This window comes from Dendropsophus ebraccatus, chromosome 1 (assembly GCF_027789765.1).
Source record: "Dendropsophus ebraccatus isolate aDenEbr1 chromosome 1, aDenEbr1.pat, whole genome shotgun sequence".
Lineage (NCBI taxonomy): Eukaryota > Metazoa > Chordata > Amphibia > Anura > Hylidae > Dendropsophus > Dendropsophus ebraccatus.
Genome location: NC_091454.1, coordinates 95,802,614 through 95,828,363, shown reverse-complemented (window position 1 = coordinate 95,828,363; position 25,750 = coordinate 95,802,614). Strand labels below are relative to the sequence as shown.

General features: G+C 38.3%; 1 protein-coding gene across 2 annotated transcripts in view; it reads right to left on the bottom strand.

The window, feature by feature from the left end:
- The window catches only part of SYT1 (synaptotagmin 1), a 431,113-nt gene that overhangs the window by 95,922 nt on the left and 309,441 nt on the right, over nt 1-25,750 (bottom strand). For both annotated transcript variants that reach the window (XM_069975616.1, XM_069975625.1), the window contains exons 10-11: nt 24,843-25,010; nt 5,799-5,966 (exon numbers count right to left, since the gene is read on the bottom strand). In XM_069975616.1, coding sequence (XP_069831717.1) covers nt 5,799-5,966; nt 24,843-25,010 — 336 coding nt within the window. The remainder of the gene's footprint in view (nt 1-5,798; nt 5,967-24,842; nt 25,011-25,750) is intronic.

Here is a 25,750-nt window from a genome sequence, read left to right as displayed (position 1 = left end):
GCTGTTATTATACAGCAGAGTCACATTTTCCGCCTCTCCAATCACAGTAAAGCTCATACTGGGCATGGCTCTAATTGCTTTGCAACAGCAAGAACGTTTGCTGGTTGGCTGTTGAGCTGTCAGCAGCCTTTTAACAAACGTTATTGTTTGGATTAACTAAGGACCTAAACATGAACTTTTACAGCAATTTCTGGTCTGGGTTTGTTCATCACTACTACAGGCTGTAAATTTATTGTGAGGAGAGTGAATATTTTTGAAGGATGTCTGTCTCCAACCTTGTAGACAAAAAAAAAATCTCTGGGCAAAATCCTTCTTTGCATTCCTTCTACGGGAATACTATGTGTGATATGAACAGATGCCCTGCATGTCCATTTATTATACAGGCAGTGGCGTAGCTACCACGGTCGCAGCAGTCGCCGCCGCGAGTGGGCCGCTACCAAGGGGGGGCCCGCGAGGCCCCCCCTTGCCACTGTACTGCTCCCCTCCCACCCCCTCTTGTGACCGCAAGCAATGTTTTGCCTGCGATCACAAGAGGCAGGCTGGGACGGCCCCCGGCTGACTTGCGGGGTTGGAAACATCACGTAGGCAAAAAAAACAGGTCCCGTGAAGCTCTGCCCCCTCCGCGCGAAGCCCCGCCCCCCGCCTCGGGAAGCCCGCCAGCGCGCGTGACTAGAAGACTAGAGAAACCATTCAGGTGAGTATACATTTTTTTTGTTTTAAAGGGCATGATGGGGGGTGTAGTGGTATGATGATGGAACAAGAAGATGATGAGGGGTGTAGTGGTATGATGATGAAGGAACAAGAGGATGATGGGGGTGTAGTGGTATGATGATGAAGGAACAAGAGGATGATGGGGGTGTAGTGGTATGATCATGAAGGAACAAGAGGATGATGGGGGTGTAGTGGTATGATGATGAAGGAACAAGAGGATGATGGGGGTGTAGTGGTATGATGATGAAGGAACAAGAGGATGATGGGGGTGTAGTGGTATGATGATATAGGAACAAGAAGATGATGAGGGGTGTAGTGATATGATGATGGAACAAGAGGATGATGAGGGGTGTAGTGGTATTATGATGAAAGAACAAGAGGATGATGGGAGTGTAGTGGTATGATGATGAAGGAACAAGAGTATGATGAGGGGTGTAGTGGTATGAAGGAACAAGAGTATGATGAGGGGTGTAGTGGTATGCTGATGAAAGAACAAGAGGATGATGGGGGTGTAGTGGTATGATGATGATGGAACAAAAGGATGATGAGGGGTGTAGTGGTATGATGATGGAACAAGAGGGTGATGGGGGTGTAGTGGTATGATGATGAAGGAACAAGAGGATGATGGGGGTGTAGTGGTATGATGATGAAGGAACAAGAGGATGATGGGGGTGTAGTGGTATGATGATGAAGGAACAAGAGGATGATGAGGGGTGTAGTGGTATGATGATGAAGAAACAAGAGGATGATGGGGGTGTAGTGGTATGATGATGAAGGAACAAGAGGATGATGAGGGGTGGTGTAGTGGTATGATGATGGAACAAGAGAATGATGGGGATGTAGTGGTATGATGATGAAGGAAGAAGAGGATGATGATGGGGGTGTAGTGGTATGATGATGAAGGAACAAGAGGATGATGAGGGGTGTAGTGGTATGATGATGGAACAAGAGGATGATGAGGGGTGTAGTGGTATGATGAGGAAGGAACAAGAGGATGATGAGGGGTGGTGTAGTGGTATGATGATGGAACAAGAGGGTGATGGGGGTGTAGTGGTATGATGATGAAGTAACAAGAGGATGATGGGGGTGTAGTGGTATGATGATGAAGGAACAAAAGGATGATGAGGGGTATAGTGGTATGAAGGAACAAGAGGATGATGAGGGGTGTAGTGGTATGATGAAGGAACAAGAGGATGATGAGGGGTGGTGTAGTGGTATGATGATGGAACAAGAGGATGATGGGGGTGTAGTGGTATGATGATGGAACAAGAGGATGATGGGGGTGTAGTGGTATGATGAAGAAGGAACAAGAGTATGATGAGGGGTGTAGTGGTATGATGATGAAGAAACAAGAGGATGATGGGGGTGTAGTGGTATGATGATGAAGGAACAAGAGGATGATGAGGGGTGGTGTAGTGGTATGATGATGAAGGAACAAGAGAATGATGGGGATGTAGTGGTATGATGATGAAGGAAGTAGAGGATGATGATGGGGGTGTAGTGGTATGATGATGAAGGAACAAGAGTATGATGAGGGGTGTAGTGGTATGATGATGAAGGAACAAGAGGATGATGAGGGGTGTAGTGGTATGATGAAGGAACAAGAGAATGATGGGGATGTAGTGGTATGATGATGAAGGAACAAGAGGATGATGAGGGGTGTAGTGGTATGATGATGGAACAAGAGGATGTTGAGGGGTGTAGTGGTATGATGATGAAGGAACGAGAGGATGATGAGGGGTGTAGTGGTATGATGATGAAAGGGCAGGAGAATTAATTGGGTGGTAGTATTATGATGGAGGTGTTTGTAGTATGATTATGAAAGGGCAGGAGGATGAAGGGGTAGTAGTATAATGATGGAGGGCAGGAGGATGAAGGGGCAGGAGGAGGGGACAACATGGGGGCATCTGTAAGGGGGATAAAATGGGGGGCCATCTATATGGGGGATAACACAGGGGGGCATCTATAAGAGGGACAACACAGGGGGGCAATCTATAAGGGGTAAACATTGGGGGGGGGCATCTATAAGGTGGACTACATAGGGGTGTATACAATAGGGCATGCACAGTGGGGGGCATGTACTTTAAGGGGGGTCACATAGTGTCAGGGCTACCTACTAAATGAGGGTGTAAAGGGGACAGTACAGGTGTGCAGTGTGTAGAGAGATGAGGATGGTGTCAGTGTAAGGAGCCTAATATGTTTGTCTGGCAGATTCAGTGGATTTGTGGCTCAGAGAAGTTCTCATAACGGCCCAGGACAGATAAAGAAGATGAAAAGGGAAGAACTCTGATCAGAGAAGACGTCCCCTGTGAGTCACTTGTTATAACTGCACTGTAATGTATATGGTGCACAGAGCCTGTGTACAGTGCGTCCACCTCTACATGACTGTTTGAAGTAATATTGGTCTATGTACAGAGGATTATATTCAGTGGTGTTAGTCAGTATGTGGTGGTATTAGTCAGTAGCAGCGGGTGTTAGTATGTGGTGGTATTATTTGTTACTTGTTATCTGGTACTGTGTTTTATTGGATTTAGTATACCGGATTTGGTCAGTAACAATATGGTGGTGATGGTTGTCGTGTGGCGGTAATATTTCCCCTTGTGTACTGGTAATATTGGCAATATTGGTCTCAGTAAACGGGATTTGGTTAGTACACGGTATGGCGGTAATATGTATGGTGATAATATTTCCTGTATACTGGTATTATTGGTAATATCAGTCTTGAGATATATATAAACCAATAGCATTGAGAAAGGGGGGGGCCAAGTTGACCTCTTGCACCAGGGCCCAAGAGATGTTAGCTACGCCCCTGTATACAGGCACAAACCTTTTTCATGCTCCACAAACCACAGGTATGACATAAAATCCTAAGTGAATTGCAATAGCACTCATGTAGTCTACCTGCTGTGTTATACCAAATGCAATCTGCAGTAGGGCTGTACAATAAGAAAAATGAGAACAAAATGTAAGGTATGTGAACAAAATATATCTGCTGAGAGATAACATAGGGTTAAATATTTGCATTATGATGGATGATGATGATTATAATTTCTCTTTTTTTATATAGTAAATTTATCAAGGCTATAGTTGTGAGGGGAAATGAGTTATAAGGATGTCAAGGGCTAATAGTTTTAATGGTTATCTATGTTTTCGAATATATTGTTCATTTTCCATTGCTTTGAGTATTTATCAGTACTCAGTAAATATGAAGCCAGTGAAAACAACGTGGAGATGATAAAACTAGACTGACATACTTTACAAGAGCAAAATATAAAATGTTTTTTTAAGAGTCTGATTTGTCAAACAATGGAATATCTGGGCAGCTTGATGAAGCAAGTCCATAAACTAACACAGTGTGAAGTCATTGCCTCTCAAACAGCAGAAATATCACTCTATGATTAATTTACACCAAAGGACGTCTATCTGTTGAAACGATACAGCAAAAGCAAATAAAACAATATTGGAAATGAAAAAATGTTACTGGGAGAAAAAAAAAGCAATGGAAATATTTTTAAGTGAAACAGGTTTTTATGGGTTTTATTTATCTGTGGTGTATTTATGTCAATTGTGTTCTCAATAACAAACAATAATGATTAAAGAAAATAACAACACAATGATTCCTACAGTACTACCAGTATATAGCTTGAGAACAGCTGACTTACAATTGGATCACAAAAGGAACAAAGTGTTCTGTTTCATTGCTGAGTTATTGAAACTCTGCATGACCTTGATAATCAAGGTTATCCTGCTCTAATATATCAGTGCCTTTACATATTTTTTCCTGTTACATTATGTGTTTGTTAGGCCTTTTGCACACTGAGTATTTGTATGTGGATTCTAACACAGATTCAACATTAAAATACACATTAAGGCTATGTTCACACTACGTATATTTGAGGCTGTATGTTTGAGGCTGTATAGCAACCAAAACAAGGAGTGGATTGAAAACACAGAAAGGCTCTGTTCACATAATGTTGTAATTGAGTGGATGGCCGTCAATTAAAGGGGTTATCCAGTGTTACAAAAACATGGCCACTTTCTTTCAGAGACAACATGACTCTTGTCTCCAGTTCAGGTGCGGTTTGCAATTAAGCTCCATTCACTTCAATGGAACTGAGCAGAAAAACCCCACCCAAGCTGGAGACAAGAGTACAGAGTCTCTGGAAGAAAGTAGCCATGTTTTTGTAGCCCTGGATAACCCCTTTAATGGCAAATATTTGCTGTTATTTTAAAACAATGTCTGTTGTATTGAAATAATGGAAGTTATTTACCGTTATATGGCAGCCATCCACTCAATTTTATCATTGCGTGGACAGAGCCTTTCTGTATTTTCAATCCACTCCTTGTTTTGGTTGCTATAAGGACCTGACATGAGGACCAAATACAGCCTCAAATATACATAGTGTGAACCCAGCCTAAGAGAATATTCATACAGAATTTCTTGAGGCGAAAATACGTCCCTAAATAATAATCATGATCAATGTTTAGGGGCAGAATTATCAAAATATGGCTGTATTTTTGTCTCAAAAATGTGTGAACATACCCCCAAACTATATGAAATCTATGTCTTATTGCTTTAAATGAGAAATTAAAGTCCACATATTCTTATTTAAAGTCAGTTCACACCAAAAAATCTATAAAATCATCAAAGCAAGTAAAACCACACTGGGGGAATCTATCAATGTCTACACCAGAGACAGACTGTCAAAAATCACAAACTGTTATGCAGATCCTAGGTTTGTGCCAAAAAAAAGGTACAATTTTTTAAATGTTATTCCACGCTTGCGAAGTGGGTGGAGCTTGACAGAAAGTAGTTGTAAAAGGAGGTATGGCCTCGCTCAATATTAGATTTTTTTTACAGTTTATGCTACAGATTTAATATAACTTGTAGCTGTAATCTATGCTAGAATATTCCTTCAATGCTTGATTTTTTTGGAGGTGTGCCCCTCTTAATAAATAATGTGAACTGGAAAACAGTGGTACTCTGATCTTAGTAACCCCCCCCTCCCCATTTCACATGTAAAATATATACATTTCGAAATTAGATAGGACCCTTTCTTGCAACTGAATTATTTGATATGTCTTACCTCTTCTTTTTCAGCGCTAAGAAGGTCTCGCCACTCTTCCGTCACGTGACCAAAGTCAACAGTGTTCATAGGCACCTTCACTTCTCCAATTATGTCATGCTTAGAGAAGCGATCAAAATCATAAACAGTCAACACTAATGTCTTCCCACCTAATTCTGCGTAGGGCACCTATAAAAAAAAAACAACAAGAAATGTTGCTGAAAATATATTGTACATACTTAGGTATAATCCATCATGTATCACATTTGAATGGGAGTTTTGTGAGATTATGTTCACACATCGTATTTTGGTCAGTGTTTCTGTCAGTATTTTGGGAAGTATTTGTAGGCAAACAGGAGTGGAACTGACAGAGAAAAAATACAATTTGTATAGTTCTGTGTTCACACATAGTATTTCCATCAGTCTTTTGGAAAGTATTTTTTCAACCAAAACCAGGAGTGGATTAAAAAACACAAAACGTGTACATCTTTCCACTAGAATATTGCTCTCCTGATTTTTGTTGCAAAAATATTGACCAAAATACTGATGGAAATACTAACCGGGAGATTTATCAAACTGGTGTAAAATAGAATTGTCTTAGTTGCCCCTAGCAACCAATCAGATTCCACCTTTCATTTTTCAAAGCATCTGTAAGGAATGAAAGGTGGAATCTAATTGGTTGCTAGGGGCATCCAGCTTTGATCTTGCTCATTCTCTCACCAGAGAGCAAGGCCAAAGCAGTTTTTTGCCAGCAGTATGCAAATTTCCTTTCCTTACTTATCTATCAAGTCACATGACATCTCTCACTCCAGTTCTAATGAAAGTGCACTGGACTGAACAGACTGACACTGTTGTATTGATATATTAATTCTTGCATTTAAATCTCCTAAGCTAAATTAATGCTCACTGTTAAGCTCACAAAAAAAAAACATTGGGGGAGATTTACCACACTGGTGTGAAGTTAGGGTGCTAGGGGCAACTAAGACAATTCTACTTTACACCAGTTTGATAAATTTCCGCCATTGTGTGAACACAGCCTAAATTATATTTTTAGCCTTTAGCCAAAGTCTTTGCACACACAACTTGCTAAGCTGGCTGAGCTATCATCCAAAATGCAATCCAAAAATCAATAAAAGATGGCTGTGATGAATATACATTATCCACTAGGTTGACATGACCAGGTCCTGGACTGCAGATGACCTTGTCATTTTTTCTTTTGATTTATTCTATAAATGCATTTTAATATAACAGATTACCATACATAATTACTTTGCTTGTGTAGTGTCACGGTCAGCAACAGAGGTTAGTAGTGAAGCTTATTTGTATGCAAAAGTGTTTAAAAAGAAAAACATATTCCAAAGCTTTAGCACTGACAATGCTTAGGAAAATATTGCTATTTATGTGGCCAAATTACCTGGACTTATTGTACTCTTAGAGGTCATCTGGCAATAAGACACTGTGTTGGGGCAACGTATTGAGATGGTTGGAAACTAAAATGTGCTTTTTATCAGGAAATGAAACTGGTTATGCAGACACTGTATAATATGTATGTGTCAAATAGATTCAGTTCCAAGTTTAATTCTTCGTATCCAATTCTAACGGGATTGAAATTGCTTGCCAAATGTACTTGTGATTATCCTTCAATAGCAATACTAAACATTTGCTGTTTATTCAGGATTTCATTGTTTTCTAGAATACTGGTATACTGATAAAAGACATAATTACCATTTCAAGCAGATGTTGCAAAGGCAGAATATACAACTAGGCACATAAATGTCATTATTTTCATATACATTTTACACAATAGAGATAATTAGGTACATGGAATTGTTTCACATGAACTATGATTTTGGCAGAGATGGTGCGGAGGCACAAGGAGTCTCTGTTTTTGCAAAGGAAGAGATCTATCAAGCAAACACAGCAGGCAGGGAGGAGACACCAGGGACTGCCCTCTTGACTTGAAACATCATTCGTGGCTAATTTTAAAACTATGATTTCGTTAAAATGGCATAGTGTTTCAGAGTAAATAATAAGTTAGTCTGCTTCATGCTACCTGTTATTCAGGCAGCATGAAACTCCTAACAAGTTCCTTTTAATGATTGAGTGATATGTTGTTTTTGGTATACTTTTAATATATTCAAAGGGTCATACTGTATGTAGAGATGAGCAAATATTAGCACGAATGCGAGAATATTTGCGAATTGAATCCAAATGAATTTCATTAAAAATAATGGGGAGCGAACATGCTTGTAGATGTTCATATGTTCATGCGAAAATGCCGTTAATTGGCCATGTTCGCCAATATGAACAATTTGTTCGGTGATCGGAATGGTTTTAACAAATAATTTTCAAACATGTCTCATAATGTACTCAACTGTGCAATATTCGCAACTGTGTAATGTACGCAACTGTGTAAGTGTAAGCTAACATGTGCCTTCTCTATTGCGGCTGCTTTGTTTAGCAAATTTGCTGCAAATCATAATTCATTAGGTTTGTGATGGAAATGTTTAAGTAACAAAGTTGTACAAGGCTCTTCCCCATCAAATTCTATGCAAAAACTCAGTGTACAGTACTTCTGTTGATAATCAGAGGCATACAGTGATAGAGTAAATGCCTTTATAAATTCATGGCTTTGTTAGGCTATGTTTACACTACACTTAATATGTAAGTTCCGTAGTAATCACGGCAGTTGTTGCAAATCGGCAACAATGGCTGTGATTACTCTGAAACTTACGTAGTGCTGCAGGCTAAGGGAATCCCAGTCGGAGTGTATACACATAGTATATGCGCCTGCATCCAAATTCAGCGGCAGTGAAGTTCATCCAGCCGGTACTACAGTACCGGCCGAAATAATCTTCTCTGACACCGGCTGTTCCGTCACCTGTCCACTGTGTGGCCACTGTGTCACACTGTGGGAACATGGCCTTATAATGATACAACACTCCCATAAAATAAGCAAACATCTAGTCAGTTAATACCATGTATAAACGGTTTGGAGTGGTTAACTGTATCTGTGTATTAGCTTAGATGTATAGACAGAAATTCGATGCAAAATCATTTACATACATCATGTGATTTACCCCAAAGGAATTATGGTTTATAATCAATGTATCATAAGTGAACATTTGACCTCTGTCTACCAAATATGCCGCTCTCAAGTCTACAAAGGTCACCAATTACCGCTGTTACATCACTTGGCACTTTGAATTTATATGACATTCATGCAGTATATTATTATGTATGTGAATTGCTTTTCTAAATCCTGCTTTCTTCTTCTGAATATTAAAAGTCACAAAGTTATATAGAGTAAATATTTACATTCTTTACATTCTTTATTCTATTGAAGACAGTTAATTTTGCAGTGAAATGATTTTCATGCTTAGCTTACATCAGTTTATGTCTCGTGAAATGTGGATATAAGTTAGGAAATGCTGTTAATGTTGATTGCGCCATATGCTATGATATCATTGCAGCTAATAGAATGACTCATTTGGGATGACTCATCTCCAAACTGCAGATCTAATAATAATCTTCTATTATTTGTATTTATGTTTCTTTGTCGTTTTTTTGGCTGTTGTCCAGGTATCTCTTCCAGACTGAGAACCTGAGTATATGTCTGAATGAACAATTACTAAATGAACACTGCAAACAACACTTTGTGGGTGACACGTACAGTTTTTATCACATTTGTAGCCACAGATAGGAGTGGAACTGAATGTAATGGAAAGATTTGCAACTTTCTTTATCTTTTAGCTAAAAATGTTGACTAAATTACTTATCTAATACTGACCAAAATATTATATGTGAATCAAAAAGTATTAAGATGATGTTTAGGTCTGGTATTACTATGAACATTTGCAACTAGGTGACAAAACCAGTCATAATAGTTGCATTTAATATTCATTTTCAATAGTTCATATAGGGAAAAAAAAATAAAAAAAATTATATATATATATATATATATATATATATATATATATATAGAGAGAGAGAGAGAGAGAGAGAGAGATAAATGAGTTTGTGCATTTTAACTTTTTTATATACTTACCCTCCAATTCTTCCTGCCTATCAAATGACATTTAAGGGGTACTCTGACATCAAGTTAAAAAAAATGCTGCAGAAGAATATACCCTTGTTCACTAGAGATGAGCGAGTAGTGAAATATTCGACTGTCGAGAATTCGAATCGAATAGGCATCGAGATTCGACTATTCGAACGAGTATTCAATCCCATTATAGTCTATGGGAAAAAAAATTGAGGCACTTGGAAATCAAAATTCGACCAAGTCCCCCATGAAACCTCCCTAAACTATGCTAACATCTCCGAAATGACACTGGGACATTAGGGGGAGCATGCCTGGGTGCACCCAACACCCTAAAATCGCAGTATAATGCCACTCCCCGCAGTATATATGCGAACGCTTTATGAACGTTTATGGCAATGTTCACACATGATTCTAATGTGCGTCCGTAGAGCGTCATGTTATTCGCGTGTATCATGCATCATGCTGTACGAACGCTACTGGAACAGTATGTATGACGTGCCTTTTTCTGGGCTACTGGAGCAGTATGTATCACGTGCCTTTTACTGGGCTACTGGAAAAGTATATATCAGGTGCCCTTAATGGGCTACTGGAACAGTATGTATAACGTTAACGTGCCCTTAGTGGGCTAAACCAGGGACACTATAAGTCACTTGTACACACAGGGTACTGGTACTGGTGCTGCTTCTGCTGCTGCTACTACTATCATATATTTCTTAGCACTGAGAAGTGCTTTTGATTCAGAGATGACTTTTTTGCTGGATATTAGCCCTGAATAGGACTTTTGGTTTCTGTAGTAAGCCTGCCTAACCAAAACCTATCTCTCCCTGCTGCAAGATCTTACCCTGGCTAGGTTGAAAGCTCATCTGCGGTCGAGAGGCGGGAGCCAAGTATTTAAGATTCAAGGTCATGTAGTTCAGCCATCCAATTAGGGTAGACGCCGTTTTCGCGCTGTGTGCGTACTCCCAGGGTCCCTCACAGGCTCCCTGCATGGTGATTGGATTAGAAAAAGCACCAACTGCGATGGGAGATCTTTCGAATGTTTCCTGCATATTCACCACACTACTTGATTGAATTTGAATCTTTCGAATACAGCAATATTCGATCGAATATCATCTTGATCAAATCATATTTGCTCATCTCTATTTTTTACCTTTCTGCCCAAGTCTGAAACCACCAAGAAAATATGTGTTTTGAGTATTAAAAAAGAAACTATCCACTGATAGCTCCCTACAGCGGGTGTATTTATTCTTTATTGGGTCAGACACTAACAATAGAGACAATATCTTAAGTAGGTGGTGCTAGAGACAATGTTCTTCCTCATCTAGGAGAGCTAAATTCTATATCTATTCACAGTATCTTTGTTAGTTTCCACAAATAAATAATAATAACAACAGCTAAGGGTTCATGGACACAGCTATATGGGTTTTCATTGTGCAGACATGCAATACAATGCCAGAAAGAATCTACAAACCACGGCTACATCTCTGTAGGCCTTTACCTCTGTAGTACCTATAGTTCTGCTATAGGAAACTGCAGGAACTCCAGGTACCATATACCAGGTTTTATCCAGAAATAAAAAGGATAAAAAACAGACACAGAAAATATATATATTCTACAATGGATAACTAAAGGGTGTATTCCAATATTAAAAGTAAGACCTAGAAATGTAGTTGACAATTTTGGCACTGGCTGGATGGATGTTCACAGGAACATACATTACCTACAAATGACCTGTGTAAAAAGTACACCAAGAAAATGCTTATTCATTGGCTGATTGGATTGTTCATGCAATGATAAAAATCACCATTAGTTCCTTCTAATAAACCCTTGTACATATAGGATTGCTAAAAATGAAGGGCTACACAAACAATACAGAAATAAGTTGGCCTGTCTAAAAAGGTCCATAACCTACTTAAGTAAGGTTGAAAAAAAGAATTAGAAATTGTCTGCTAGAATAGTCAGGCATTAGTTGACATTTTAAACAGTGGATTAAAGCTCTTTTTGTGTGAAAAAACTAAATGTCAGTGTCAAAATGGCTGTCTTTTAAATAATGAGCACTAAATCCTAACATATTTGTAGAAAAACAGCTTTGTTTTGAAAATATATTTTGGAAATAATTGGCTGAAACCCCCTATTAATTTATAGCAAGTCTGTATAGTTGGTAATTTTGACCTTTCAATGTGTTTCCTAAGTGGCAATCAAACCAGACAATATAGTATTTGAAACACCATGCATTCATAGGAACCACCTGATGTGCAATATTTTAAAATAAATGAATATGCTTTCATCTTCTGTGTCTATGGCTGCAGGTATTTATGAAGGCAAATTGATACATCTAGATAACGGAATAACTGTGGTAACTTTCCTTGTGTTGCTATGTGATAATCTAGAAAATATGGATAAGATAAAGGTAGCATAGGGCTGTAATTTTGAAATAAAAATATAGCTGTATTTTTAATATAATAATATGCTCCACTGAAGTCAATGGGATATTGGCTGGTGCACATACTGTAAGGAATAGTGGCTGTAATAGATTATTACCATCCAAATAAGAAACATGCTCATTTGTTTTTTGCAAAATACAGCCATATTTTTTTTCCATCTGTTTATCTGGGTTTTTTTTTCCACTTGAAATTTTGATACATACCTCTTGTGTATATAATACATGGTGTAAACAGTGCCCATGAGTTGCTTGAGAGGCAGAAAGGGTAGTCTATTAGTAATGTTTCTTGTATGATCCTTTTGATTGTTTTACTAATGGAACATACAATATTTTGGAACATATCACAAGACACTTCAAATATTTGTTGCTCTCTAAGCAGTGTAAGGCTATGTTTCTACTTTGGGAACATATCGGACAAAAGTGTCCAACTCGTTATATAGACGGCCGCTAATATTATGATCTTTATTAACGGCTGTCTATATAATGAGATGGACGCTTTTGTCCGATACATAGCCTAAAAATTCAAATACTTTCTTTGTTTTATCAGTAAAAACATTTTTTATGTTCATAGCTACAATGTATTTGATTGTAGGAGCAAGACTAATATTTCTATAGGTGAAATTTTCTGTGGGTTTAAACTTTTTGTGGTATTTTTGTTTTGGGTTTAAAGGGGAGCTATCAGCAGGTTAGGCAAATCTAAGCTGCTGATAGCTCTCTATTGAGCAGGGGTGCTGAGAATGGAAGTATGTCTCTTACCTACCTCCTCGGTGCCATTTGTAGTTTTAATGTAGTGCTCTGTGCAGTAAGGCTGGCTAGCTGGGGTGAGTCGGTGTTCGGGAGCGAGACAGTACTCAAAAGGCCTTATAGTACAGTGCAGTAAAATAAAACTGCACAGGAATGGCACAGAGAATGAAGGTAAGAGATATACCTTTATCCTTAGCGCCCCCTGTGCAATAGCGAGCAATCACCAGGTTACAAATATCAGCATTTGGTGAAAGTGGGGAAGTACAGTAGATTGCAAAAAAATATATATATTTCATTTAATCTAAAGGCATGCCTTCAAGAGATGAGCAAACCGGGTTCGGGTTCGAGTCGATCCGAACCCGAACGTTGGGTATTTGATTAGCTGGGGCTGCTGAACTTGGATGAAGCTCTAAGGTTGTCTGGAAAACATGGATACAGCCAATGACTATATCCATGATTTCTACATAGCCTTAGGGCTTTATCCAACTTCAGCTGCCACCACTAATCAAATACCGAAAGTTCGGGTTTGGATGGACTCGAGCATGCTCGAGGTTCGCTCATCTCTAATGCCTTCCCATCAATCTACAGATTTACTTTTACTGCTATCGAGGATGTGCCTTGGAGGAGAATCTGACTCATGTGAAATTGTGACGTTTTCCATAAACATTTGTATAAGTCAAAGAGGTAAAGTAGGTAACATTCCTTTGTTGACACTTAACCTTCCTAAATTTATTAAAGCCTCAGCGGATAACACAGCCTGATGTCTGTACATTATTTTTTATTCATTACAATTTGCAGAATGTGCACTTTTCCTTATGCCAGTAATGCTACAGGCAGAGCAGAAGATAGAGAAGAGTTCACCGCACTTTTGAGCTGCAATGCATTTTGGACATAGTCTGGTGTGTAGTTATATAGTCAGTGGATGTCAATGTGGCTGCATCTGATGTACAGTGTCCTAAAGGCATACAACTTTGCATTTGTGTTAAAACACAGCTGCCGACTAGTTATTCTACTGCAGGGTTTTTCATTATAACGGGAGAGATAAAAAAAAAAACGGCTAAGTGCGCTTAAGGCTAGTCACAAATTATCTCAGAACATTATTACTCAGTTTAATAAGAAATTTATTGTAGGAACGTAGCAAATATGTATCACTGTTGCTCTTGGCATCCTGTACAATGCTTATTTTGTGGATCTGCTGGAGGAAGAATTTCCATGGGCTAATTACTGACTTGACAGATGGGAAAGAGACAAGAAAAAGAAGGAGAGAACAGAGAGTCAAGTCACGAGAATAACAAGTGCAAGTGTTACACAGGTTAAAGCTAAGATCACCCTTGCTTTCTATTAGGGAACATTTTTAATGAATTGCAAAACAAATGATGGAAACTGATTGCAGAATAGAATAAAAACTGGTGTCATTCGTTCTTTAGTTTTGAAGGACTTCATTTGTTTATTATAATCTCAGGACAGGTAATTCATACATACATACTGTTTGTATGACTGAGAAAACAAAATTTTAATGTGCCAATCGCCGCTGCTGAACAGTTAAACATGTGAGCTGTTTCCTCAAGCTCCATGTAATGGCAGCATTCCTGGATCTCCCTCTCATGAAATCACTGACATCGGTAGCGGTTTCCATGCTGAGTTCTAGTAGTTTTGGGGCTGGACGCTAGATCTATCATTGGTGGGGCCAGAATGCTGGCATTAGAGGGATTTTATGGGAGGAGCTGGCCTTGCCAACTGTTTATTAGCTGTGGCTGGACATTAAAGCACTGTAAGGCTGGGTTCACACTATGTATATTTGAGGCTGTATTTGGTCCTCATGTCAGGTCCTCATAGCAACCAAAACCAGGAGTGGATTAAAAACACAGAAATGATCTGTCCACACAATGTTGAAATTGAGTGGATGGCCGCCATATAACGGTAAATAACTTCCATTATTTCAATACAACAGCCGTTGTTTTAAAATAACAGCAAATATTTGCCATTAAATGATGGCCATCCACTCAATTACAACATTATGTGAACAGAGCCTCTCTGTGTTTTCAATCCACTCCTTGTTTTAGTTGCCATACAGCCTCAAATATACGTAGTGTGAACATAGCCTTAAAGTGCATGATTGAGAACAAATGTATGTATTCTCTTATCTTGCTGGTAGTTCTGCTAACAGCCAAATTCTGTGAAAAGTATTTTTTTCCAATTCAGCTGGTGTCAGAAAGTTATATGGATTTGTAAACTACTTCTTTTTAATAATGTTAAGTTTTCCAGTGTCTATCAGCTGCTGTATGTCCTGCAGAAAGTGGTGTATTTTTCCGACAAGATGCTCTCTGTTGCTGCCACTGTCTGTGACTAGAACTGTCCAGAGCAGTAGCAAATGCCTCTAGAAAACCTCTCCTGCTTTGGACAGTTCCTGTCACAGACAGAGGTAGCAGCAGAGAGCACTGTGTCAAACTGGAAAGAATACACTGCTTTCTGCAGGGCATAAAGCAGCTGATAAGTGCTGAAATACTTTAGATTTTTGAATAGAACTAAATTACAAATCTGTATAACTGACAACAGTTGATTTAAAAACATTTTTCCCCTGGAGTACCCCTTTATTTTCACACTCATAACAGTCTATAAAATCACTGCTCCCAATTTCCGAAAAAGGCCCCAAAAATAATTTTTCTTTGAAATCCATATAGAAGGCAAGAGACAAAAATGTATAGCCATGTTCCATCAAATAGCATGTAATGAATCATGATCTTCTAAAAAGATTGACTCAAGAGGAATATACTATGCTATGCAGAGACAACATTTAGTGGCCTACAACTGCCATTTGGTGCCATAGTACAGAATTGTAAGGATTTCCACTGGAAAAGCTCTGCTGAGTGCAAAGGTCTAAAAGAAGCGCTCTAAAAAAAGTGCTTCTTCTGTTATTCTGTGCTGCCATTGGCTGGTGGGGGCATTTGCTTTTTGGGGGCTCTCTCTTGTTTTTCTTTTCCTTTTAGTAAAATACCAGAGAAATATTTTATCCTCTCCTCTGTTGACTTATGGTTCAGACAGCAAGCAATAATAGGTTCCCTTTAAATACTCTCCCATCTCAGCCTCAGAGAAGTCTATTCGTAAATACTAAATGTAGTAGGTCCCCTCCTCTTGTTTTAGAGATGCTGTTGCAATTGTATGAAATGATTGTTCTTGCATGTAAGTGCACATTGCAGTACATAATGCAATCACAAAGTAAAGCAGATTTCCACATTTAGGCTATGTTCACACAATGTATTTATTCAATTAATAACGGCCATTGTCGCAGATTGCAACATGGGCCATTATTAATTGAATAAATACATTGCATTGACTTTTATGGAATCCAGGCCACAGTGTATACACTCTGTATACACTCTGTATACACTTCAGACGGGATTCCTTGCAGCTGCACTGACAACTGACAGTACAGACAGTGTAAAAAGCGGCTCCGGCCGCACTTTACATTGTATGCTATGGGTAATTGAAATGCAGGCACACCAAATGTGCCTGCATCCCAATTCTAAAGAAATTAAGTTCATCTGACACCGGCCGGTGTCATACATAGTGTGAACCTGGCCTTAAATTGGACAGCATCCTAAGTTCTAGCGGATTCCACTTCAATCAGACAGGTAATGCACTGCACCAACCTAAACATCTTTACAATTGTTATGTACCGACCAAAAAAGTAAACTTCTATTTTTAAACCACTGCAACTTAACATTTTTTATGTATTTCCCATCATGCTTTATTTGTTTTGATGTAAAAAAGACAGTAAAATATGTTTTCATTTACTGAGAATAGAGAATATGGATTAAAAGGCATGCATTTGTATGTTAGTTTTAATCCATTCAAATCCTAAAAAAAAAATCCTTGACGATATTAAAAATTTTTTTATATATATATATATATATATATATATATATATATATATATATAGATGTTTAAAAATTGCCAAAAATGGATAAACTGATTATGTATTAATATGATTTATGTATCCTATTTCTCAAAATATAACCCTTACCAAGCTCCATACTTACTATTTTTTTATGTTAACACATTTTAACTTTCTTTGTGCTCTATATCTTGGATATATGAGCATGAAAATTCTTCAGATCTGAAATAACATGTAATTATATTCTGTACTAACATCTTTGGTGATTCAACAGTGACATGTTTATTTGAAATGGTGTAATCCTTTTGGAGATTGCAAACCAGAGACACATCTGTTATTTTCCTTGCACAGCAGAACCAGAATAAAAGAACATTGAACTTGAGAACTCAAGTCTTATTGATATGTAAAGGAAACATAGTGTTTAATGGAACTGCTAAAATTAAATGTGCTGTTATGTTGATGGTTCTCTTTAACTGCATGGATTAACCCATTTTATGCTTCAGTAACATAGTCTACTGACAGGCACAAAATGACTTCAAGTTATAATTAAGCATAACATATTTTAACTTGCAAATGTATTAAAAATGCAAGAGGAAGGGGTACATACATTGTATGTATGGTTGAATGAAACATTTCAGAAGATTTAGTATCATTATTGGCTACTGGAGGGGCCTATAATAGGGTACTGAACACTATTTCATTTTTTGAGTATAGAGATATGTGTAGAATCAGTAGCGTAATTTGGTGGGGGCAGAGGGGGCGGCCGCTCCTGGGCCCACACAGGCAGGGGGCCCACTGAAGATTTTGCCAGTTAATGCTGTCTGCAAAAGCTATTGCTTTTGCAGACAGACTTAACAAATTGGCTGTAGATGACCCCTGGTCAGTAACCTGTGCTCCTGGGGGGCCCACGCGGCTACCGAATGTTGTGTCTGACCATTTAGCAGTATGCTCTTGTATGCCAGAAGAACATACAGTTGAATGCAGCAGGGTGATTGATAAGGCGAGGAAAGCATTTGCTCTCCACCCTGCCAATCACTGTTGTGGCCACAAAAGGCCGTTCCCTCCCTTAGAGCGTCACTCGTGCGCTCACAGAGCAGGGAAAGAGTTGACATCAGACGACTACAGTACTGCAACCGCACAGCAGGTAAGTATAGCTTTTTCCCCTTAGTTATAGTGGAGGAGACTTATGTGAGTGGGTGGCGCTAACTCCTGGGAAGGATGTTATCTATGGGGGTTGGTGTATGGGATGTACTGGTAAACTGAAAAGGGGGTACCTAATTTGGAGGTACAGTCTAATCATAGTGGTGGTGGGGGTGCCCACCAGGAGGATTACCAGGGAAATTACTGCTGGGAAAGAGGGTGGCTGCATGGGGAATACATACCAGGGGGATTTCCTACACGATATGGTGCTGGAGGGGATGCCTACATGTAGGATACTACCTTTTTTTTTTTTTTTTTTTTTGGGGGGGGGGGGGGGGGATTGCCTGTACAGGGGGGTCTAAATACTTTATAGATGCAAAGAGGGGAGTCTAACTTCTATATGAGGGCACAAAGGGCCCTAACTACTACTACATGGAAGGAGAGGGAAATAATAACTATATTGGGGCACAGAAGGCTTAACTACTCTACGGATGCACATAGAAGATTAATTTCAATATAACTATTATATGGGGGTGCACAGGGAGGGTCTATCTTCTATATGGAGGAACAAGGGGGGAAAATCTACTATGTTAGGGTATAGATGGTGGCCTTTTTACTATATGAGAGCATAGAGGGACCCTGCAAACTATATGAGGGCTACAATTGGGCCTAAATACTACATGGAGGCATAATTTCGCTGCTCTTATATACCCTCTACACCATGACTATCGGAGCTGATTTCTCCTACATTTTTAATGTATTGTTTCTATGAATTAATAAAGTAATTATTCCATTTAGTTATGTTGCAGCAGTCTGGCTTTTTTGTATATAGTTTATTTAGAATAGTTGCCTTGATTTCCATGGGACTATTTATTGTTATTACCCAGCATTTGTACTATACATTTACTCTATTGGTACTGCGGGAAAACCCTTCGGATGTTGCTAATTTGGTCATGTAGTCCTTATGCTGCCCAATAGATATTAGACAGATATATATGAGATAAAGGGATGGATGGCTAACTAACTAGGAAACAGAAACAGTGCCATAGCTTCCTCTATGTTGTTTGTGGTATTACAACTTGGTTCCATTCTCTTTTAGTGGAACTGAGCTGCACTACCACATCCAAGCTTTGGGGGAGAGTGGCGCTGTTTATAGAAAAAGGCAGCTATGTTTTTGCAAAGCTGGATAATCCCTTTAATTTTTACATGGTTATATAGATGAAATGTAAAAAGTCTTTTCCACTGTTTTCAGTCTATGTTCACTATGAATAATGTGGTAGAAAATACCCTTTACTATTCAGAAAGCATTGTCATCTACTGAGGTTCCCTATGGGTAACATAATCAGTTGGGGGCCCACTGAGACTCCCTCGCCCCTCCTAGGCTGAACCTCTAGCTACGCCCCTGTGTAGAATGGTAACACATTGGTTCAGATGTAATAATGTGTTGCAGAACTCAGTCCAAAAACTGGGGCACAGGGCATTTTCCCAAATTTATTATTCATTTTAGACACTTAAGAGAAACTTTTCTGCCAGTCCCAAAAGCTGTCATGGCATCAGTATAAAGGGAATGTGGTAAAAATGCTAAAATCTGTGGCTCAACATGCTGACACACTTTAAAGGTAAACTATCAGCAAGTTAGTAGAATCCAGGGTGCTGATCAGGACTGTATTAAGAGCTGCTGCTGCCCTAGGCACTAAACCTACGGAGTGTGGGGGAGAGTGGTTTCAGCCACTTGCATTTCTCTACATGTTAACACATTGTCTGAATTGCGTTTTTCATAGTTTTTACTGCTTAAAATATTACCAAATTTCCTCATTGAATCAATAATTAGAGTATTTGCATATTATCTGAGGGAATTCTCACCACAGAATTGGTAGATTGGTAGGTAATAGCGCCAGGCGTCACATTTTGCACCGCCACACCAGACGTGAGCAATACCACTATACTGTAATTGGACAACACAGCTATACCAGACCTGACCAATACCACTAAATCCCCCCCCCCCACCCTCGAAAAGACACCAGATTTACTGGCAAGTCTGAATAGGAGGTGGAAGACTAAACATTTTTTTAAAAATTTAAAGTTATTCCTTCCCCCTGCTCCCTGGTACTGCCCCCCTGCAAGGTGCTGCCCTAGGCACCAGACCACAGGTGCCTAATGGTTAATATGGCCCTGGTGCTGATGATGATGGTAAGAAACTTTGGTGCACTGGAGGTGGGACTACCCAGTGCACTGATCTCCTCTGGCTGGCCTGTCCCTTCTAATAAATATCATCAGAGTTGGTCGACGGGGGCTTATCCCTTTTAGTAAACTAAAAGTTGGTCTAAACTTACATTACACAGTCTTTAGATAAATCTGAGACTTTGAAGACTGTTTGCATGCAGAAAATTTTAGTACACCTGGACCACTTTCTGTCCTGACATTAAATATGTTCCTTGGCTTTTATAAGACGTATGTCAGCTCCATACTTTCTACTATGAAACCTACTAAATCAGGGATGGTAGGAAATTAAACCATTAAAAGGGAAATGCCACTAAAAATACATTTAAACATGTTGTCAAACACGTCAAAAGTTATTGATCACAGCTGGTCTCATTGCTGAGACGAGCTCTGATCAGAAGATATAGCCGGGGAGAGATTGCGGCAACTCAACTCCCCAGTCGGCCTCTCATTCCATCAATATTTTCTCATACACTTACACTGAGAAAATATAGACAGAGTGAGCAACCAGCCAGGTAGTTGATCGTGTTGCTGCAATCTCTCCATGGTTAAATCTCCTGATCAGTGAGGGTCTCAGCAGTAAGACCCTGCTGTAATCAATAACTTTTGACATGCCTAATGACATGTCAAAACATTATTTTTAGTGACAGGTATGCTTTAATTATCAGTTCAGAAAACACATTGGGCAACAGTAACATAAGCTTGGTTGAAAGATGCAGTGTGTCTGAAACATTGCTTACCATTATGAACCATGGATGAGATGGTTCATAATGGTAAACTAAGATGATTCAGTTTACAGTATACAGAGTATACATATTGTAAATGTTAATGGTTTGTTTAGTTTAGATAATCCATTTTAATAGAGTTTTTAATAGATTTAATAGATTTTATCTATGTCGGGATTGGTCCCAGCGGAGGACATGTTGTGGTCTGCTTATTGAAAAAGGACTGTCAGGAATTATGCAAAACAAAGAACACTTTAAGGGTTTCTTCCCCAGAATGGAAAAGAAAATGTAGTATCATAGGGTACCTTCTAAAATAATAGACAACTATTTGCTACATGGTTGCACCCATTTCTCCAGAGGGGTGCCCTTATGGATTAAAAAGAAAAAAATGGTTTTAAACTTTTGTTTATAACTGATTATTTTTTATTTGTATTTAAATTTATTTTTATATATTTCTGTCTACACACTATTGCTGCAATCAGATTTGCAATATCTCTTGTGGTTCAAAAGTTTTTAATGCCGAAAGTTAACAAGTACCAGGAATGTTCCCTGTGATGTACAGCTATTTGACTTGTTTAATGTGTTGTCCATGGTGCTGAACACAAAGCTGAAGCTAAACACAAAGTAAATTTCTGCATTGATACATTTGAACCAGAAAAGATATTGCAAATCTGATTGCACCAATCGATGTCTAAGACAATTCGATTCTTCTTTGATTTGCTTTCGACTGGAAGAACTTAATCTTGATCCAGTATTTAAATATGGGGGCCATGTTCCGGACAGCCGAAAAGATACCCAGATATGTAATTTAACTTTTCTTTGCTTAAATAAAAGGGTGCCCTAAGACTTTTACATATCTATCTATCTATCTATCTATCTATCTATCTATCTATCTATCTATCTATCTATCTATATCTTTGAGCATGCATATTGCAGCTGTATACTATCTTTGTTTCTCTGTACTCTGCCATCTCCACCAATCACATAGACAGCATGCACACTTGACCACTGCTGTACATAGGTGATAAATGTTGATTTTGTTCAAACTACTTTAAATAGTCATTATTTGTGTTTGGAAAACAAAATGGTGGTTCTGCATGGTGAACCTCCACCTTGTCAACAGCTAAAATGTCCATGTGATGAAACTTTATTGTTTGTGATTTTAGTGATATAATAATGTAGATTCCTGAGTATTCTGTTAATCTGGATACTAAACAACTTAAGGAAACACTTTTCTACTCTAAAACTAAGATTAGTTATTAACAGAATGTCCCCTGTTTCCAAAGGTTTCAAGAGTTTGGTAGTGTGATAAAACAGAAGATAAAAGAATTATTGTGCTAGGACTTTACTTGAGGGGTCAAGAAGACTTTAACGCACAGTAAAGGCTAAAGCCTGTAGGGATATCTATCTTACTGAGTGATTATTGAGCCTGGATCCTTTATTGTCTCTGTTTGTGAACTAGAGCTGTCACCGTAAGACTGAGCATGCTGTTGAAATGAAAACGGCCTCGAGAAAAACAAATGGGATAAACGTTAAAAAGATATTTAGGCGGTGACATAGAGTGAAAAATGCGAAATGAAGAGTGACTTTTTTTTTACCACAAACCTAACAGTTCTGACTGTGTCTACAATAGTTTGTTCAAATCTGAACAGAATGTTACATAAAGGAAATTATATAAATTATTCAGGCTATGGGTTGTATTATAGATGTAAATCCTCAGTACAATTGCTGGCAATGGGAGGCTACAGTACTTTAAGACATATATTTTTCACCAGCACTATGTTACAATGAACTACATGGTAAACAAAGGCAATGTTATGTGCTAAAAGGTATTATAAATAAATTACTAGCCATCTCCTTTGTTTTTAAAGGGGGTCATGCACCCAATAAACCCTTTCACCCTTCATGGTATTATAATAAAATGCTTCTTGTAGAAGGTATGGCAGAAAACTTATTTGTTTTCTTAGAGTCAAAAGTCATCTCAAAATGTTCTGACTGAGAGTGACAGCACATGGCTAACAGCACAAGGCACAGCATGTTTAACAAGATTTAGCATACAGTTAGCGGGAGGATGATTGAATAACCTGACACATGAGAAGGGACAAAGGGTCAGAGAGTATTTGCTAGATGATTCCTTCTTCATCCTCCACCCTTTTATGAAGTCACAAAAAGTAGTGAAATCTTCAAAGCATAAAATGATATCTGGTCATCAGTATCACATTAATCCAATAGTCATTCTATCTATCTATCTATCTATCTATCTATCTATCTATCTATCTGTCTGTCTGTCTGTCTGTCTGTCTATCTATCTATCTATCTATCTATCTATCTAGATACAAGAGAAGGCCGCACTTCCAAATAGATGCCACAGGTGCTGTACAGAGCAAGTCCCTTGGCTCTGGATCCCAATAGATACAAAGCAAAATTCTGCAGCACACCAGCTTCAAGTGAAAAAGGGGATATTTATTGCAGAGTGCAGAAAAATAACAGGGAAGATGCAACGTTTCAGTCTTTCAAGCTTGATAACGGTCTTGTGAGAAGACTGAAACGTTGCATCTTCCCTGTTATTTTTTGCACTCTGCAATAAATATCACTTTTTTCACTAGAAGCTGGTGTGCTGCAGAATTTTGCTTCGTGTCTATCTATCTATCTATCTATCTATCTATCTATCTATCTACCAAAAATTGGGTTCCGGCACTCCAGTGGTGAAAAAAATGTGGTTTATTGGCTCAAAGGAACATACTCCTTTGAGCCAATAAACCACATTTTTTTCACCAATGGAGTGCAGGAACCCAATTTTTGGTATTTATATTATTGCACGAGGATCCTTAGTGCGGGGTGGCACCCTCTCCTTTGATTCACGGAGTGCTGTGGACTTTTTGTCTTGCTATCTATCTATCTAATCCTCAAAAAGGTTCCACGGCACTCAAAATAAATGAAGGCTGGGTGCCAGCTCCCACAGCCCGATTCAGGACGAAAGCAATATAAAGTCCAAAAACAGTCTATACAGATTGTATTGATGACTGTACAGTATATTAAGATGCAGAAAATACTATCAACTGTGACATAGACAGTGTCCAAAAATGTATCGGCACTTCCAATAAAGTGAATAAAGTGTTGTTTATTTGCTCAAGGAAAAAACAGCAGTGATGTTTTAGTCCATACTATATGGACCTTTTTCAAGCCATAACTTGAAAAAGGTCCATATAGTATGGACTGAAACATTGCTGCTATTTTTTCCTTGAGCAAATAAATAACACTTTATTCACTTTATTGGAAGTGCTGCTACATTTCTGGACTCTATCTATCTATGTCACAGTTGATAGTATTTTTTGCATCTTAATATACTGTATAGTCATCAATACAATCTGAATAGAATTGGTGGCCATTTGTATATAATATAAGAGGGCACATTGAGAATTAGAGGGATTTTCACAGTTTGCACTACAGATGGCATGTGGTTTCATTGCAAGCTGCAAGATATTGAAAACAACTATTGTAAGTCTATGTGTTGGGTCTCCCACTGGAGATGGGGGATGTAGCAGGAAGTTGCGTTTCATAAACTACAGTTGTATACAGTGGTAAGGAGAGAGAATAGGTGCTCAGAAGTCTATTTTGGTGCCAAATTCAAAGCAGATGTGCATTAGAGAAATGACTATCATTCACAAAAAGGGACCTACCAGGAGAGGTACACTTTAAGCTGGGCATGAACAATTTTAACCACATAATTTATGGTAACTTATATGTATTATAGGCATGTATTTGTGTATAAAATTTCTAATTGAATTAAAAAACTACTACTGATTTCTATAAATACTAAACAATAGTTAAGAATCAATGCATAAAGAAATACCTTAAAAGTGAACTGCTCATTGAACACAGGGTTAAGGGTCTTTCTGTGGACCTTCGTTTCAAATTTCTTCTTTTTATCTGGCAGCAAAAAGAGCTTCACATAAGGATCTGATGTACCTCCCATATCTAAAGCAGGTAGCTCAGCGGCTTGAATTATCCCAACCATCAGCTAAAAATAGAGCAAAAGAGAGATGACATTTAATGCTAAAAATGTAGCAATACAAAGTATATTCCATTTCTCCCTACAGGGTTTAAATACCAAGCCAAGATTACATATGATTTCTCGCATTTCTAATCTCTAGCTGGCTCTTCTCATTCTTTAAAAATCCATATAAACCAGAATATTGCTGCAGAATTGTATTTATAGTCAGCTGTATAAAAAAAAACTGCTTTGAGATAACGATGATAACATTGACATCTAGTAAAATATTGGAAGGGGGAACTTCTAGACATAGCAAAGAATGAAATCCTCCCCATTAAACAAAACATAACACTTTTTGAAGATTTTAAATTTTTTGTGATAATTTTCTTTCAATCTATGAAAGAGACTAATGGTGCATTTACACAGGCAGATTCATCTGACAGATTTTTGAAGCCAAAACCAGGAATGGATTTGAAAAAAGGAGAAATCTCAGTCTTTCCTTTATGACCCGTTCCCTGTTTATGGTCTGTTCCTGGGTTTGGCTTCAAAAATCTGTCAGATAAATCTTTCTGTGTAAAAGCACCCTAAGCAATATATTCAGTAAATTTACCATTACTACAATTATTAGTAATTTATCACTAATCTGGCAATAATATGCCAGAAATGTAGATAAACAATGAGAAGTGCAAATATCTCTGAAATTTTGAAAACTAAAGACATAAAAGAAGACATTTCAAAGAGAGAGATATTGTGGCTTATTGTAATAA